At 30.3% G+C, this 15,549-nt stretch overlaps 1 protein-coding gene across 15 annotated transcripts in view; it reads right to left on the reverse strand.

Moving 5' to 3' along the window:
* The window catches only part of LOC140437236 (clotting factor G beta subunit-like), a 227,683-nt gene that overhangs the window by 124,867 nt on the left and 87,267 nt on the right, over positions 1 to 15,549 (reverse strand). For 8 of the 15 annotated variants that reach the window (XM_072526630.1, XM_072526628.1, XM_072526629.1 and 5 more), the window contains 4 exons: positions 4,966 to 5,075; positions 3,665 to 3,885; positions 1,475 to 1,674; positions 668 to 930 (listed from right to left, as the gene is read on the reverse strand). The exons of the other annotated variants lie outside the window; for them this stretch is intronic. In XM_072526630.1, the coding sequence (XP_072382731.1) occupies positions 748 to 930; positions 1,475 to 1,674; positions 3,665 to 3,885; positions 4,966 to 5,075 (714 nt within the window). In that variant the 3' untranslated portion in view covers positions 668 to 747. Of the gene's footprint in view, positions 1 to 667; positions 931 to 1,474; positions 1,675 to 3,664; positions 3,886 to 4,965; positions 5,076 to 15,549 lie in introns of those variants that run through there. 15 annotated transcript variants of the gene reach the window in all.

The raw sequence follows: 15,549 nt of genomic DNA on the forward strand, positions 1-15,549 counted from the left end.
AATGATTATGTATTCATCGTTTGGGGTTTCGTTTATTACAGTCTGAAGGTATTTGTAAAAATTTTCCCTTGTGGTGTTATCTCTGTTGTTCTCTGGTGCATAGAGTGTTATCAAATTCAGAGGTTTGACATTTAGTTTAACTTTTACACTTACTATTCTTTCAGAGATATATTTATATTCTGGTATCTAGATTTCTCTATGGATATTGGCATTTTCACCTATAGCAGTCCGCAGTCGCAACCTCGTTGGTAAAAATTTCTTACGGCTGTTTAAAAATGTCTGCCGTATAATGATCCTGGTCGCTCCGGTATCCACTAACAATGTAGGCTGTTTATCATTTATTTCTATATCTACATATACACTATCTTCACAACATTTCAAAAAAGCTATTAGTATGAGATGGTCTTTGGAAAAGTTTCGGGTCGAAGTTGCCCCCTAAGGCCGACTTGTTCTAGTTTTCGTGCTGGAGACTTTTCTTGTTTTGTATCGCTCCGAGGGTGCTTACATGCACTTCGTACGTATCTCGTTTCATCACTATTCCAGCACCTTATGGTCTTCGTTTTTTTCTATAAAATTCTTTTCGTCATATTAACAAGCTGGTTAAGTTTGTCTTCTTCTTCCTCTTTTACAGTCCTCACTTTAACTTTAAGGAAGAAAAAAAAGGAAATTTCGTTCACTTTTTAATTAATATACAGTATGTTATTATTATCACAATAAAAAAAACAACTGACTCTACTCTCTCGTGGTTTAAGGATGTGCTTTTTGATATTCCTCAGGCCACACAATTCTTTCAATCCAGTCTACGTAATAAGAAACTCTCGTGTATACCGATGGACTTTCAGTGAGACCGCACGCTTTACCAAACGACGTAATTCCGACTATTTTAATACCTACTCCATAACTATCTTGAAGTGGTCCGCCTGAATCTCCCTAAAACATAAATTATTTTAAGTGAGAGTAATATTGTAATGGTTTATGGAGTTTACGAGTTAGTAAAGAAGAATATTATGTAGTGGGTACGTCAAATGACAGTGCAAAAAAATACGAATAATTATCTTATTTGTTTCATTAGTCTTCCTTAAGATTAGGTTAATGCATCCCCATTCTTTTGGTCTTATGAATATGGCTATGGGGGATAGCTCACCAAGTAACATCACATGCATCCATAAGTTTCTAGCTTGAATCATACCAATATCAATCTCTTTTACAGACATATTCCCAATCCCTCTATACTCCTCGATTCTGATCATCGAATCATAGTTTTTGTATACTAACATGGTTATTTTTCATTTCCTCACTAGAATATGTTTGTAATGCTTATACATATCTTTGTTAGATCCTATATTTGTGAGAAAAGTTTAAAAAAATAATTAGGTTTTATTTTAATTTTGGATATTATTATGTTTATTGCTAGTGTCATCTAAATTAGGTTTTTGCATCACATTTAATATTCTTATATATATGCAGTACTTACTTCACATGTGTCTATTCCTTTTTCTCCGCCAGCACATATCATCGTATCGCCATCAATTCCATGTGGTAAAATGGATGTGTTATTCCTATATGAATTGCTGCATTCTTCTGTGGACACCTCTTTTATGTTTATATATAGTAAAAGATTATTTTGTTCTCCATGAAATTCTGTTACACCCCAGCCAACGGCGGTCATACTGCCTAAAAATAATACCGCACCTAATTTTAATGAAAATTAAACTCACGGCATGAATTTATTTATAATAATTTATTTAAACTTTTATAAACTTATCCATATATATATATATATATATATATATATATATATATATATATATATATATATATATATATATACATATATATATATATATATATATATATATATATATATATAAATATAGAAAAGAAAAGAAATTTAATCTTTGCAGATTAGTTAAATAGTAAACTCTTAAATATTGGGGAAATCTGCAAGAAAGACTAATGTGTATCAATTGTTTCGCCGAACGTTTTCGCCAAAGAGAATTAATTTGGCTTCTTCAGGGCTGAAAGAGAATAAATTATAATTAGCTACCATATATTATCTATTAAAACATTATTCATCTTACCGTAACTTAGAATTGTAGAGTTAGAATATTAAAAAACTTAGCTAGTAACATAGTGGTGTTTTTTGTTACTATGTGCAAAAAAAAGTTTTTTTTTTTTTAAGGTTTGAAATGTATGGTAGCTTTGAACTTGACACGCAAAGGCTTACCCAAGGTTAATCGAAAAACCCAATGTAACTACATTTAAAAGGAGGTAATTCTTTGAATTGTCGGTAAAAAAAAAAAAAAAAAAAAAAAATTTAGTTATTGCCGACAATTCAAAGAATTACCTCCTTTTAAATGTAGTTACATTGGGTTTTTCGATTAACCTTGGGTAAGCCTTTGCGTGTCAAGTTCAAAGCTACCATACATTTCAAACCTTAAAAAAAAACTTCTTTTGCACATAGTAACAAAAAACACCACTATGTTACTAGCTAAGTTTTTTAATATTCTAACTCTACAATTCTAAGTTACGGTAAGATCAATAATGTTTTAATAGATAATATATGGTAGCTAATTATAATTTATTCTCTTTCAGCCCTGAAGAAGCCAAATTAATTCTCTTTGGCGAAAACGTTCGGCGAAACAATTGATACACATTAGAGTCTTTCTTGCAGATTTCCACAATATTTAAGTTTACTATATATATATATATATATATATATATATATATATATATATATATATATGTAAGAATAAGAAAAAAGAAGTACTTGTGACTCGTTTGGAACAAATATATAACTGTTTTGGATGGGTTGGAGTCAATAATAGGGCTATTGGTTAACTATTTTTTTATTCTCGAGCTTTCAATTGTGTTTACAATTATTATCAAGAGCTAAAAAAGACAAAATACTTACAAGGTTGAACTAAAAAGAAAAAACAATTTTTGTTAACTTACCAAATAAAAATTAGTTTGGTAAGTAAAAATCACTGCTTACATGTTCAAAATATTTAATATAAAAATGTTTTGATCTAACAAATGTTTCAGACATCTGTCAAGGGTGAATAAATCTTCTTCTTTTTGTTACTAAACAAAAAAGAATGTTTAAACGAAGTTTTACTTTTGCCAATATAATTGTCAAAAATAAAAATTTTATGTTGGCATTTATGACATTGAGGCTATTTGTAATTGGTTGCTATTTGAACTTATTTATAAATTCAATTATTTTTATATTAAAAAAAAATGTTTTCAAAATTATAAAAAATTTTCGGAGAAACATTTGTTAGATCAAAACATTTTTATATTAAATATTTTGAACATATAAGCAGTGATTTTTACTTACCAAACTAATTTTTATTTGGTAAGTTAACAAAAATTGTTTTTTCTTTTTAGTTCAACCTTGTAAGTATTTTGTCTTTTTTAGCTCTTGATAATAATTGTAAACACAATTGAAAGCTCGAGAATAAAAAAATAGTTAACCAATAGCCCTATTATTGACTCCAACCCATCCAAAACAGTTATATATTTATATATATATATATATATATATATATATATATATATATATATATATATATATTTATATATATATATATTTATATATATATATATATATATATATATATATATATATTTATATATATATATATATATAATAATTACTTACCATAATACATTTTTTTCACAGTCTGTAAACAAGCTATCTTTACATATGAACTGACACGGATATTTCGGTCCAATTGAATTAAAGCAATATCGTGATATTTAAAAGAAGAATTATAACTTGGATATGCAATTGCTCTAGTTATATTAAAATCTTGCGGTTCTGCATCGTCTTGATCAGTTGAAAGATCTAAATCGCCTAGATGGACCCATTTGGCTGCACCACTAAAACGAGAAATAAATCGATATAAATAAGTTAAGTAATTTTCTTCATCACTCAATAAGTCCTGGGTCTTACGAATAAAAAAACAACTCTTATAAATTTCGGGTATACTGTAGCATTTAGATTTCCTTTTATATGTTAAAACACCGAAAAATATTCTCAATCTTTTTGCGTCTCTGAGATTGATAATATAAACATTTCTGGACTGTATATAATAACACTAATTGCCTTCTTTTTATGTTGATATCGTTTAATATTGCGCGTCAAATAAATATGCACTTGGGATGGTGGGAAAGTGAAGCGGGAAGTGGCACAGTGTTTTTGATCCAATTCCAAAAACTTTTTAACAAAATGTTTACCTTTTAATATTTTTTAGGAAAGAAAAGCCTTTCTTTCTATCCAGGAAGGGGATTCTTTTAAACGGCGCCCAAATTCAACTAGTTTAGGAACCTTCTTGTGTTTTGTTGCCCAGGAAATATATGTAAGTATTTTCTGGATTTCTTTCTTTGTAGTTGCCCCTCCCAGTTCCTCCTTTATTCACTTACTTACGACCCAGCTCTACAATCAAATCATAAGTGGCCGTTCGCAAAGGTTTCGGTTTTTTTGCTTACCCTATCTCCAGCCCAGAAATTGCTGTCCCCACTTTCAGCCCCCTATAAGTGATACCCAATGTGGTAGGCAAATTATATCGTTACAGTACTCATCAACAAGCTTTTATATTATAACTAAAGACCGTGTTATAAGCATGAAAAAAAGAAAAAGTATTTGTATACATATATTTATAGGTAGAAAATGATCTTTCGATATCTACAAAACTTTTTGGTGCGTATTTAAATTTTGACAAATATACAGATACACTATTAATTACTAGAATATTCTCTGTTTATTATTAATTAGTTGTTTTCTAAATCTCCAGCTAAATAATCGAATAATCTTTGAACTCTGACGAAAACTAAATTCGGAAAGATACCGAATCACGACCCGAAAATGCTTTTTGATGCGAAAATTTTTGATACTCGATTTGATATTTTTCTAATAAATAACAACTTTCTTAAACAAAAAACTAATATTTAAAAACTTACTACTGAAGAGATTTAATACAATGTGCTGCAGTTAAGACAAAATTCACACTAATCACCGAACCGCAACATAACCATTTTTTATCCTCTTCCGGTCCAAATCCTATAAGTGCCTAAAATATATAAACTACATTAGATACTAATAAACAAAGATATGACACAATAATTTCATAAAACAACGTGCAATATCCTCCTCCTCAGTCCGTTATACTACGCAAGGATATGGTGACGTCATGATGTTGAATTGACTATGATTAATCATTCAACTCTATTTTGCGCTTCATAAGATGCGTTCTGTGATGGTTTTAGCTTGTGTAGAGGAGGGACGCTGAACTAAGTAGGGGTCCTTCAGTACTTTGTGCAAAACAGACTGGGCGGAAAAGTCCTCAACCCCGACACGGCGCGTCCCAATGGCTGATAGGGAAAGTTCCTGTAGATATGCAGGACAGGTATGAATAAGGCTTCGCTAAATAAGTACCCGCGGATCAACGGAGGATATGACACAAGTCAGCAGCTGTGTTATTAGTGGCCCGTGGCTGAGAAATACAATTCCTGACAGATGCGGTACCACAAACTCGCAGGCGAAAATCAAATACTGATTTAACCGGCTGTGATACTGCGAACACTCACCAACCCGTCCGGCAAGCGTGGTGTTTTAATGGCATTATACCCCTCAAAACACAACATGTTGAAATTAAAACAAAATGGGACGATACCCCAGGTGGATAGAGCTAGCAGCTCAGAATCCCACACCGGAAAACCGGTCAGCCTCACGGATTCTGGGGGAGGCACAAGCTCAACAAAACGTGCCAAAATAGATACGAACAAACAAAAACAGTTACTACTAGCCACATACAATCCAATCTATGGCTAAAGATGAAAAGGTCCACGAATTAGAAGAAGAACTATCCAAGATAAAGTGTAGGACTGTCAGAAGTGAAAAGAAGAGGCGAACAATGCATCCATTTAAACTCTGGAAATCGCTTATACTATACAGGGAAAATAGACGAAACATATGGTGGAGTAGGATTTATTGTTCAAAAGTATCTCACATCATACATTTCTACATATAAAAGTGTTTCTTATAGAGTAGCTTATATTATAATAGACCTAGATAATAAAACCAAGATCAAGGTTATACAAGTGTATGCTCCCACAACAACACATCAGGAAGAGCAGTTGAAATGTTCTACGAAGATTTGATAAATGCATTAGAAGAAAATGATACAAAATATACCATCATTATGGGAAATTTCAACGCAAAATTAGGTAAAAAAGAAGAAAATACTGAAACCAAAATAGGGATGCATGGTTATGACACACGAAATGAAAGAGGAAAAAAATTATATAACTTCTTAGAACAACAAAATTTATATGCCATGTGTATGAACACACACTTCAAGAAACCAGCAAACCGAAAATGGACGTGGATATCTCTCGATAAAAAGACAAAAAACGAGATCGATTACTTTTTGTGTGAGAACAAAGACATTTTTGAAGATATAACTGCTCTCAATCGATTCACAACTTACAGCGATCCTCGCCTTTTGAGAGCAAGGATTCTTATTAAACAGACGAAAACCAGTAGAAACAGGCACATAAGTGTTGTAATAAGACAGATCAAACTAAAATACGACAGAAGGGAGATAAGTACAGCGAAGTCTTAAGAAAAGAATTTGTAGAACATTGTCAACAAGAATATTCCGACTTGAACAGAATTAATAAAGAAATGCAACGAAAGCTCTTGAAATCAGGACTGACTGTTGCAAAGAAAACGAAAAATAAAGAAGACCGAATAAGTGAAGGAACAAAACGGTTGATGGAAAAGAGACGCACATTTCTAAGCGAAGGAAAGCGAAACACCAATGGTTTCAAAGAATTGAATAAACAAATAAAGAAGGGAGTAAAGGAAGATTTAAGGATCTATAATAAAAACAAGGTAGAAAAAAATAATAGAAAAGAACCGAGGCCTGAAATGCTTAAGATCAAACTTAGGAAAGCCTATTATAATCTCATTAAAGGATAAAGATGGAAAAGAAATAAGAGAAAAGAACGAAATCCTAAAAGTTACTCAGGCATTTTACCGTGATTTATATTCCTCAAACAAGAACCCAGATAACACTGAAAAGGAAGACCTTAAGAGAAAAATGACGAATGTCAATTTAGGAATACTCCCTAACATAGAATCCTTCGAAATAAAACAAGCTATAGCACAACTAAAGAACAATAGGGCTCCGGGTCCAGATGGAATACTTTTAGAAATGTTGAAGGAGGGGAATGAAATTATTCTCAAAGAATTGAAAAAACTTTTCAACGAATGTCTTCACAGAGGAGAAGTCCCAAATGATTGGAATGAAAGTTTGATAATACTTCTCTTCAAAAAGGGAGACAGGGAAGATCTCAAGCACTATAAGCCAATCTCCCTGCTGTCCCAAATGTACAAACTGTTTATGAGAGTAATAACTAACAGGTTAACGTCGAAGCTCGAGAGCTATCAACCGGTAGAGCAGGCAGGATTCCGAAAAGGTTACAGTACAACGGATCATCTTCTTACAGTCAGAACTCTAATAGAAAAAGCCAATAAATATCACTTGAACTTATATATTGGCTTCGTTGATTATGAAAAGGCATTCGACTCCATATAACTTTGGGCAATAGAGAGAGCTATGAACAACTGCAGGATAGACTCCCGATACAGAATGCTCATACACAATATTTACAAGAAAGCTACAATGAAAATACAAATTGATGCGAAAACCAAAACTATACCAATCAACAGAGGAGTTCGCTAGGGAGATGTTATCTCTACAAAGCTATTCACACTTGGACTTGAAGACGTGTTCAAAGACATTAACTGGGCAGATAAGGGAGTAAATGTTAATGGAAGAAAACTGAGTCATTTAAGATACGCTGATGACATTGTAATATTCGCTACAAGTTTCGAAGAACTACAGACCATGATGACGCAACTATTTCAAGCTTCGGAAAAAGTAGGTCTTAAGATGAACTTGGAAAAAACAAAAATAATGATAAATAAACCGAACATTCCAAAAATAACATTGAACGACATAAATTTAGAAACAGTAAGCAAAAACATCTACCTGGGACAGATAATGAAAATTAACAAAGAAAATCAAACTGCCGAAATTACCAGAAGAATAAGGTTAGCGTGGGCAGGATTTGGAAAACTGAGTTGAATCTTGAAAAGCACTAAAATAGAACAGTATTTGGAAACCAGAATTTACGATCAATGTATCCTCCCTATACTCAAGTATGGATCACAGACGTGGACAGGTGGACACTCATTAAGTCCAATATGGATAAAATAGTAAAAGCACAAAGAGCGATGGAAAGATCAATGCTCGGGGTGAGACTTATAGACAAAAAAACAAACAAATGGATTAGAAGCAAAACGAAAGTAAAAGACGCAGCAGAACATGCTGCCAAATTAAAATGGAGCTTCGCAGAACACAATGCCCGACTGAAGGATAAGAGATGGAACCACGAAATACAACAATACAACAATGGCAGTGGAGGCAATGGTTAGGAAAGAGAAGCAGAGGAAGACCACAAATGAGATGGGCTGATGATATTAAGAAGATCGGAGGACACAACTGTAAGCAAGTGGCACAAAATAGAAGACACTGGATTGATTTGGGGGAGGCCTATGTCCAAAGTTGGATTACTGAAGGCTGAAGAAGAAGAAGAAGATGCTTCCGAAAGGAAGTGTCGTGTGTAATTTTTTAAGGAGATATGTCTCTTGATCTTCTACCTTCGACGACGAGTTTTTATCTCCTCTTTCCTTCTAATAATGTAACATTAAAAGATTTTGGTTTATTTTTGTAATAAGTCCGATATTAATATTTCGTTCTTGAAGTAGAGTCTCATTTGTACGATTAGTCCGGCAGCTAAGTACCTTTCTGTATACATGGAAGGGTGAATAGTTCAAAAATATTCTGTCTTATGTAACATTTTTCACTAAATACGAATACGTAGGTCCCATCTCAAAAAATGTTACCAATTTTTATGAACAATTTTTTTATAAATAAATTTTCAAATTTAAATATTTTAATTTACAAGTCCCATCGTAAAATACGGCTAAAAATACATTAAAATACTATATTATATAAATAGAGAAATCAAAGATTTAACCTAGCTTGTATATATATATATATATATATATATATATATATATATATATATATTGAGATGATATGAATATAGGAGAAAGAAAAATAGTGTTTAAAAAATTAATTTATAAGTTATATACTATAGAATATTATAAAAATTATTTATATGAGGGTATTCTTAAGAAATTAGCATATAATAAGTGTAAAAAGTTTGTTTTTAATAAGTATAATATTGTAAATATATTTAAGTGAGCCATTTGCATAGGCAACCAGATATACTCTGAAAGTGACGTTTAATAAGTGATGGTTGCGAATGTAGAAGTGGAGTTATTTATTGGTTTGAAATGTTTAGTTTACATATGGTTACGGATTTGAAATAGTGTAGTTTATTAATTTAGGTTGTTTAAATTACATATAAGTTTATATTCTGATCTGAAAAGCCTAAGTGTCAATAAAATTCTCGATAGAAAAGAAAAGAATTCTCTAGAACACGAGAGTTAACCCTGTTTGCGAGATAGCTTTTTCGAGAACATTCATTTATAGAACAATTTGAATATGATTTCTTGCCAGATGGTTCTGGAACATGGAAAAAGATATAAATACTCGGTAATTTGGATTCAAGATGGCCAGTCAATCAGTAAGCGGTCGGACAGTTACTATGAAGTCAGTATAAGTTAGTTACAGTTAGTGAAGTCAGTTGTTCAGTAAGTTCAAGATTAATCAGTCAGAATTAGGAAGAAAGTATAAAGTATGCAATAATCAGTGATTTAGTATTAAAATTTGATAGTATTGGAAAGTATATTAGAAGAATATTATTGAAGATTAAAAATTATGTTATGTATAAATGGTGTTTGGATAATTAAGAAGAAAGTATTAATTGAAAATTAAATTTATATAATATATTTGGTGATTGGATATTGGTGTATTAAAAAGAAGAATAAATATAAATGCTATTAAGAAGAAAAATATTTTAAATTGGTGGAAGCTGATAATTGGAAAAAGGAATTTCACAAAAACAAGGATAACCGAGGCTGAGAACGAAGACATTGAGTGGTGAATAAAATCTATATAGTGGAGAACAGTTCATTTAGGCATTCAGTGACAGAAAGGTACAAAATTTTGTTAATATAATTTAGTTATTGTCATAACAATTTCAATTTTAAAGATAGTTTGTTTAAAATTTACATTGTCCATATAATTTAATTAGTTTCATAAGAATTTCAATTTAAAGATAGTTTATTTTAAATTTACATTGGCTATGTTAAATATATATGTGTATTTCATAATAGATATAATAAAGATAATTTCAAAAAGTGCTTACAAACTAATTCTTTGACAACCGCGATAAAAACCCTATATATATATATATATATATATATATATATATATATATATATATACATTATTGAAAAACACTCATTGCTCATTAAAACATCATCACAAGATATATATATATATATATATATATATATATATATATATATATATATATATGTATATATCTATATATATATATATATATATATATATATATATCTATATCTATATATATATATATATATATATATATATATATATATATATATATATTGATACGATTAGGGTTTATAGAAAATAATTTATAAGTTATATACTACATAATATTAGATATTTGGTTGTTTTAAATAAGTTATATACTAGCATTGTTTAAATAGGACTAGTTAGCCAACGCAATGTATAAATTTGTTTGATTCTAATTGAGACAGTCACTAGATGTCACCACTCTTTCTGTCTCAATAGATTTTAATATACTATTGTTTGTTTGATATACGTTATACTAGATGGTGCTATGTGAAAAAGTTAACGACTAAACTAAACGTCCATTTTTGATCCACTGAATTAAATTCACCAGCGTTGCAATATTTCACTGACATAGTAACAACAGGTTTGCTTACAAATAAAAATGTTTACAAAAAACAGAACATGAATCACAGGTATTCATTTAAAATAGAGTTATTACTATCAACTACATAGTAAATATCGTGTCAACTAAAATTGTACCTACATAAACGTGCTGTGGCTTCTAAATTTTCCTATATCTAAAAAGTTTAAAGAATTTAAATATTTTATTTTATTTGGAAGTGTATTACAAAAATTTTGTCCGAGGTAAGTAGAACATTTTAATTCTATGTGTTTAAAACAAAAAACATTTGTATGAGAAATGAACAAATTAGGTATTTAGAAATAACTTTTACCGGATAATACATACATTCGATAATATTTGAAAAAAGTGATTTTAAATTAAAGTAATGTTACTTCCATAATAAATAAATGGTTTTTTACAGATGACTGGAAATATTTGTTGTTATTACAAATGTGGTTTATCACCATACAAAATTCATGGATTAAGAATGTTCAGATTTCCGACAAAAAATCCTTCGGCTTGTCAAACATGGATATTACACTCTGGTAAGTAAATAGAAACTTTTTTTATATTCTTTTATTTTACACCGTTTCCGTTACGTAATTAACTTAAAAATCATTGATTTCATGTAAAAATCTTATAAAGATATTTGAAGGTTCTAAAAGATATATTAGGTTTAGTTAATAATAAATCTGTGAAGACATACAGGTGATTTTGGTTTGTTTTTGTTTAAACAATTTTAAAAAGTGAGAGGTCATTCTTTTGCATATAAAACGTTTTTTATCCAGTTTAGAGAAAAATAGTTAAAATAAAAATTGTAGATCTCCAAAAATTCTTCCATTTGTGAGTTTTTAAATTAAAATATATAAAGAATTCACCAAAATAGTTGTAAAAAACCCTTGATTTTGCAGAACTTTATAAATTTTAAGAACTTTGTTTTTGCATAATGGTATGTAATGTAACTAATAAAAATAGTGACGATTTGTTTATCATGGAAAGCGATTATTTAAACAACTTTTTGTTGAGCCCAGTTAAAAAAAAATTATGTTTTGTTGCAAGATATTGCAAATTTTGCAAGCGCGATTCATTTTAAAAAAGTTCAAATGTAAAAAAAACGGAGCTCAGACGGTTCTCCATTCTACTTTTCCGAAGCGGTATTTTACGAATACCATCATTTTAACGGGTTATCAATTTTTATTTCTTTACCGCATGTGCCATCTGTAAGTTGGATCGCACAATTCAGATCTTCATTTAGAATCCCTTCAATTTTCAGCTCCTACTGTTAATAGACAATGGAAGTATGATTTTAAGAATAAAATGCTTTGGTTTTAAATATAAAATGCTCAGTTTTTCTCATTAAGCCTCTATATAAGTTTGCGGCATAAACGATATCAAAGTTAATATAAATGTTTATAAACAGATTAAATAACCTATAAACTATTTGCTCTGATTGATATTTAGCGCACTTTAATAACTTATTAATTTCCATAATTTCAAGGACCTATGGTACATGTCTTTGCGCAAAAAAGAGTTATTTTAATTTATAAATAACTGCAAAAATAAGGTTTTTTTGCAACTATTTCGATTAATAGTTTCATGTATTTTAATTTGGATACTCTCAAAAGTTACATAACTTTTTATTATCTACAATTCTAAAAAAGCTGAAAAAATCTTAAACAGATATTTAAAGTCTCTAAAAGGTATATGAGGGGTAGCTGATGACGATTATCTGAAGACTTCAGCTAATTTTGCTTTACATTTTTATTAAACAATCTTAAAAAGTGAAAAAAGTTTATGCGCATAAAACGTTTCTTATACATGTTAGAGATATATGGTTAAAATAAAAGTTATAGATCATAAAATGTTCTCTTATATTGAGATTTTTATAATTAAAATACATAAAGAATTGACCGAGATAATTTAAAAACCCTTATTTTTAAAGTATAGTTTATAAATGTTAATAACTTTCTTTTTGCATAACGATATGTAATACAACTATTTAAAATTATGGCAGTTAATGAGTTTTTAAAGTTTGCTAAATGTCATACAGAACGACCATACAGTTTATGAGTTATTCAATTTGTTTATCTAGGAGAACGATTATTTAAACAACTGTACTTGTCCAAACAGTCACTCTAGGGATATTTTGTAAATAGCAATCGATTTTTTATGGCTTCGTTTTAAATTAAAAAAAAAAAACATCAAGATTATATTAAATTTGTTTTTAAAAATCAGTATGAATAATAACAAATTTTTAGCATATAAAAATTTCTAATAACTTTGACTTTTTTGTCATACACTTGTATGTAGGCTCAATATAAAGCTAATAAAAAAACATTTAAAAAAACCCAAACCTTCTATGGCCCAGAGGAAATCAAATAGCATTTTTTTTCTTGTTTAAGAAATTGCAAATATTTTGCAATGAACACATTGTAAAAGAATACCTAAATTTTATAATTCGATTTATAAATGGCATACACAGTGAAGAAGTAAATTAGTTTTGAAACATTAAAATAATGGTACTCGTAAAATTTCGCCACAGAAAAATGCAAGGGAGATCTGTCCGCTGCAATATCTCAGCTTGTTTCTTGTTATTGGTTATGGAAAGTTCTGTTTTTTTTAATTGTGCTTTTACATCAGCTTCTCATTGAGCCTACGTACAGCCGTATGACATGAAAAATATCAAAAGTAGTATAAATGTTTAGAAGCTAAAAAGCACTTTTGCAAACTGTTTTTTTAATAATAAGTTTAATAAAATATTTAATAATAAGTTTAATAAAATAAGTTTATAAATAAAGCTTCAAATAATCGATTCAAAAACATCAAATAACTGTCAAAGGTTAAACACCCTTTTTAAAGTTCCTCATGGATTTTAAAGATTTAAACAGTGTTAAACAGATAAATTAATTTTATTCATCGACGAGTTAACAATACGAAGCGAAGTTCTTTAATCACAATGTGATAAGAAAACTAGTATCAAATTTGGTTTTATAACTATTTCAATAGTCGAATTTAATTGTGGCTATATTGGTGTAATTAAAGAAAACCAATGAAAATCCCAAGAAATAGGTGAGATCCTTTTTTCTTTCTTTCCAGTTTGGGAGAGGGTCCATTAGGTACTCACGTTTAGGCATTGTGTTACGGTCTGGGTAACCAGGACTACACATCATGAATAGCAATTAAATATTTACATTAACACAAAACAACTCCAGTTCCAACCCAAAATCATATGTCGTTGCCGCAGTCTCTAGACCTCCTTCCCGTTCGTTTTCTAAAAGGGAACAAGTTATTGTCATGCACTCCATTTTGAATACTGTTTTATTTGAATATATTAAAGAAATTGGTGAAATAGTTTATCCAAAAAATATTACTTTTACAACTCGCATTTCGAATAATCGAATCTGCATTTTCCTCACTTCTACCGACATCGTTGATCAACTAATACACCGAACGTCATAATTAATTCCACCGTCATCTTTATCTGCAGACTTCTTTCTGCGACCAAAAGAATCCTTATTTCAAATGTATCTCCTTCCATCCCGCATTCACTAATCGAACAGTCCCTAAAAAATACGGAACATCAGATGATCAATAGGCATATATCATGAGTTTTTCTAGGGTAACATTTGTAATCCCTGACAAGAAGGACTTCGAAGTGCAATCTTCTCTCTTAATTAACCATGAAAATACATCCTTTAACATATTTTTATTCTCTGACAGACTATAGTGTTTTCTTTGTAAGCTTACGAGTCGTACCGTGGACTTTGATCGCAAAGTCTCCAGTTGACCAGATCACATATTCACACTCATTGCAGCTAATGATCCTCCCTCTTCTTCATTTTCAGCTGACTCTAAGGAGTCCTTAATCTTGAATCCTTAACTTCATCAAAAGAACTTCTATCTTCGGAAATTGAGTCCATCTCCGTTAACTACACACCCATCCTGGCTGCCGTTATGGATTTATCCATCCCTCGTCGTACTAATTCAAAGCCCATGTTGACAGTAGGACAAAAAAGAGGACACTTCAGTGACAGTCCTCCTGATACTCCTACCATTCTATCTTCATCCGGTATTCTTGCTCTATTAAGTTCTTTTCCTCCTTCGACATTGTCAATGCCACCCAAACCAGCCAAAAAATGTCCAAATCTAATCTTTGATTGGATTACTCGATGAAACCTAATTATATTTCCGCTATAGAAACGATTTACAAAGATAATCAGACTAATTTTACACTCAATTCCACGCAACTTATTGCATTTCCTGAGAACTCTTTTATATGTATCACCCCACTACTCCTCTACTACTACTACTACTACTACTCCACTATCCTCCAACATAGATGGTATTCAAAACTTAGCTCTACATAGGTACAAGGAAAAGATCAATAAAAACCGTATTTTTTAAAAAAATTAACTTTTAAAAATAAAAAAGTTTATCTTAAAAAAGTTAAAAGAACAGCCTACCACCGACTTACAAGAGTATATATAAGCGCATGCTCTGATAAATCTTCTGATGTCAAATCTAATCACAGCATACATGATGAATAGAATTTCT

Source organism: Diabrotica undecimpunctata, chromosome 3, assembly GCF_040954645.1.
Source record: "Diabrotica undecimpunctata isolate CICGRU chromosome 3, icDiaUnde3, whole genome shotgun sequence".
Lineage (NCBI taxonomy): Eukaryota > Metazoa > Arthropoda > Insecta > Coleoptera > Chrysomelidae > Diabrotica > Diabrotica undecimpunctata.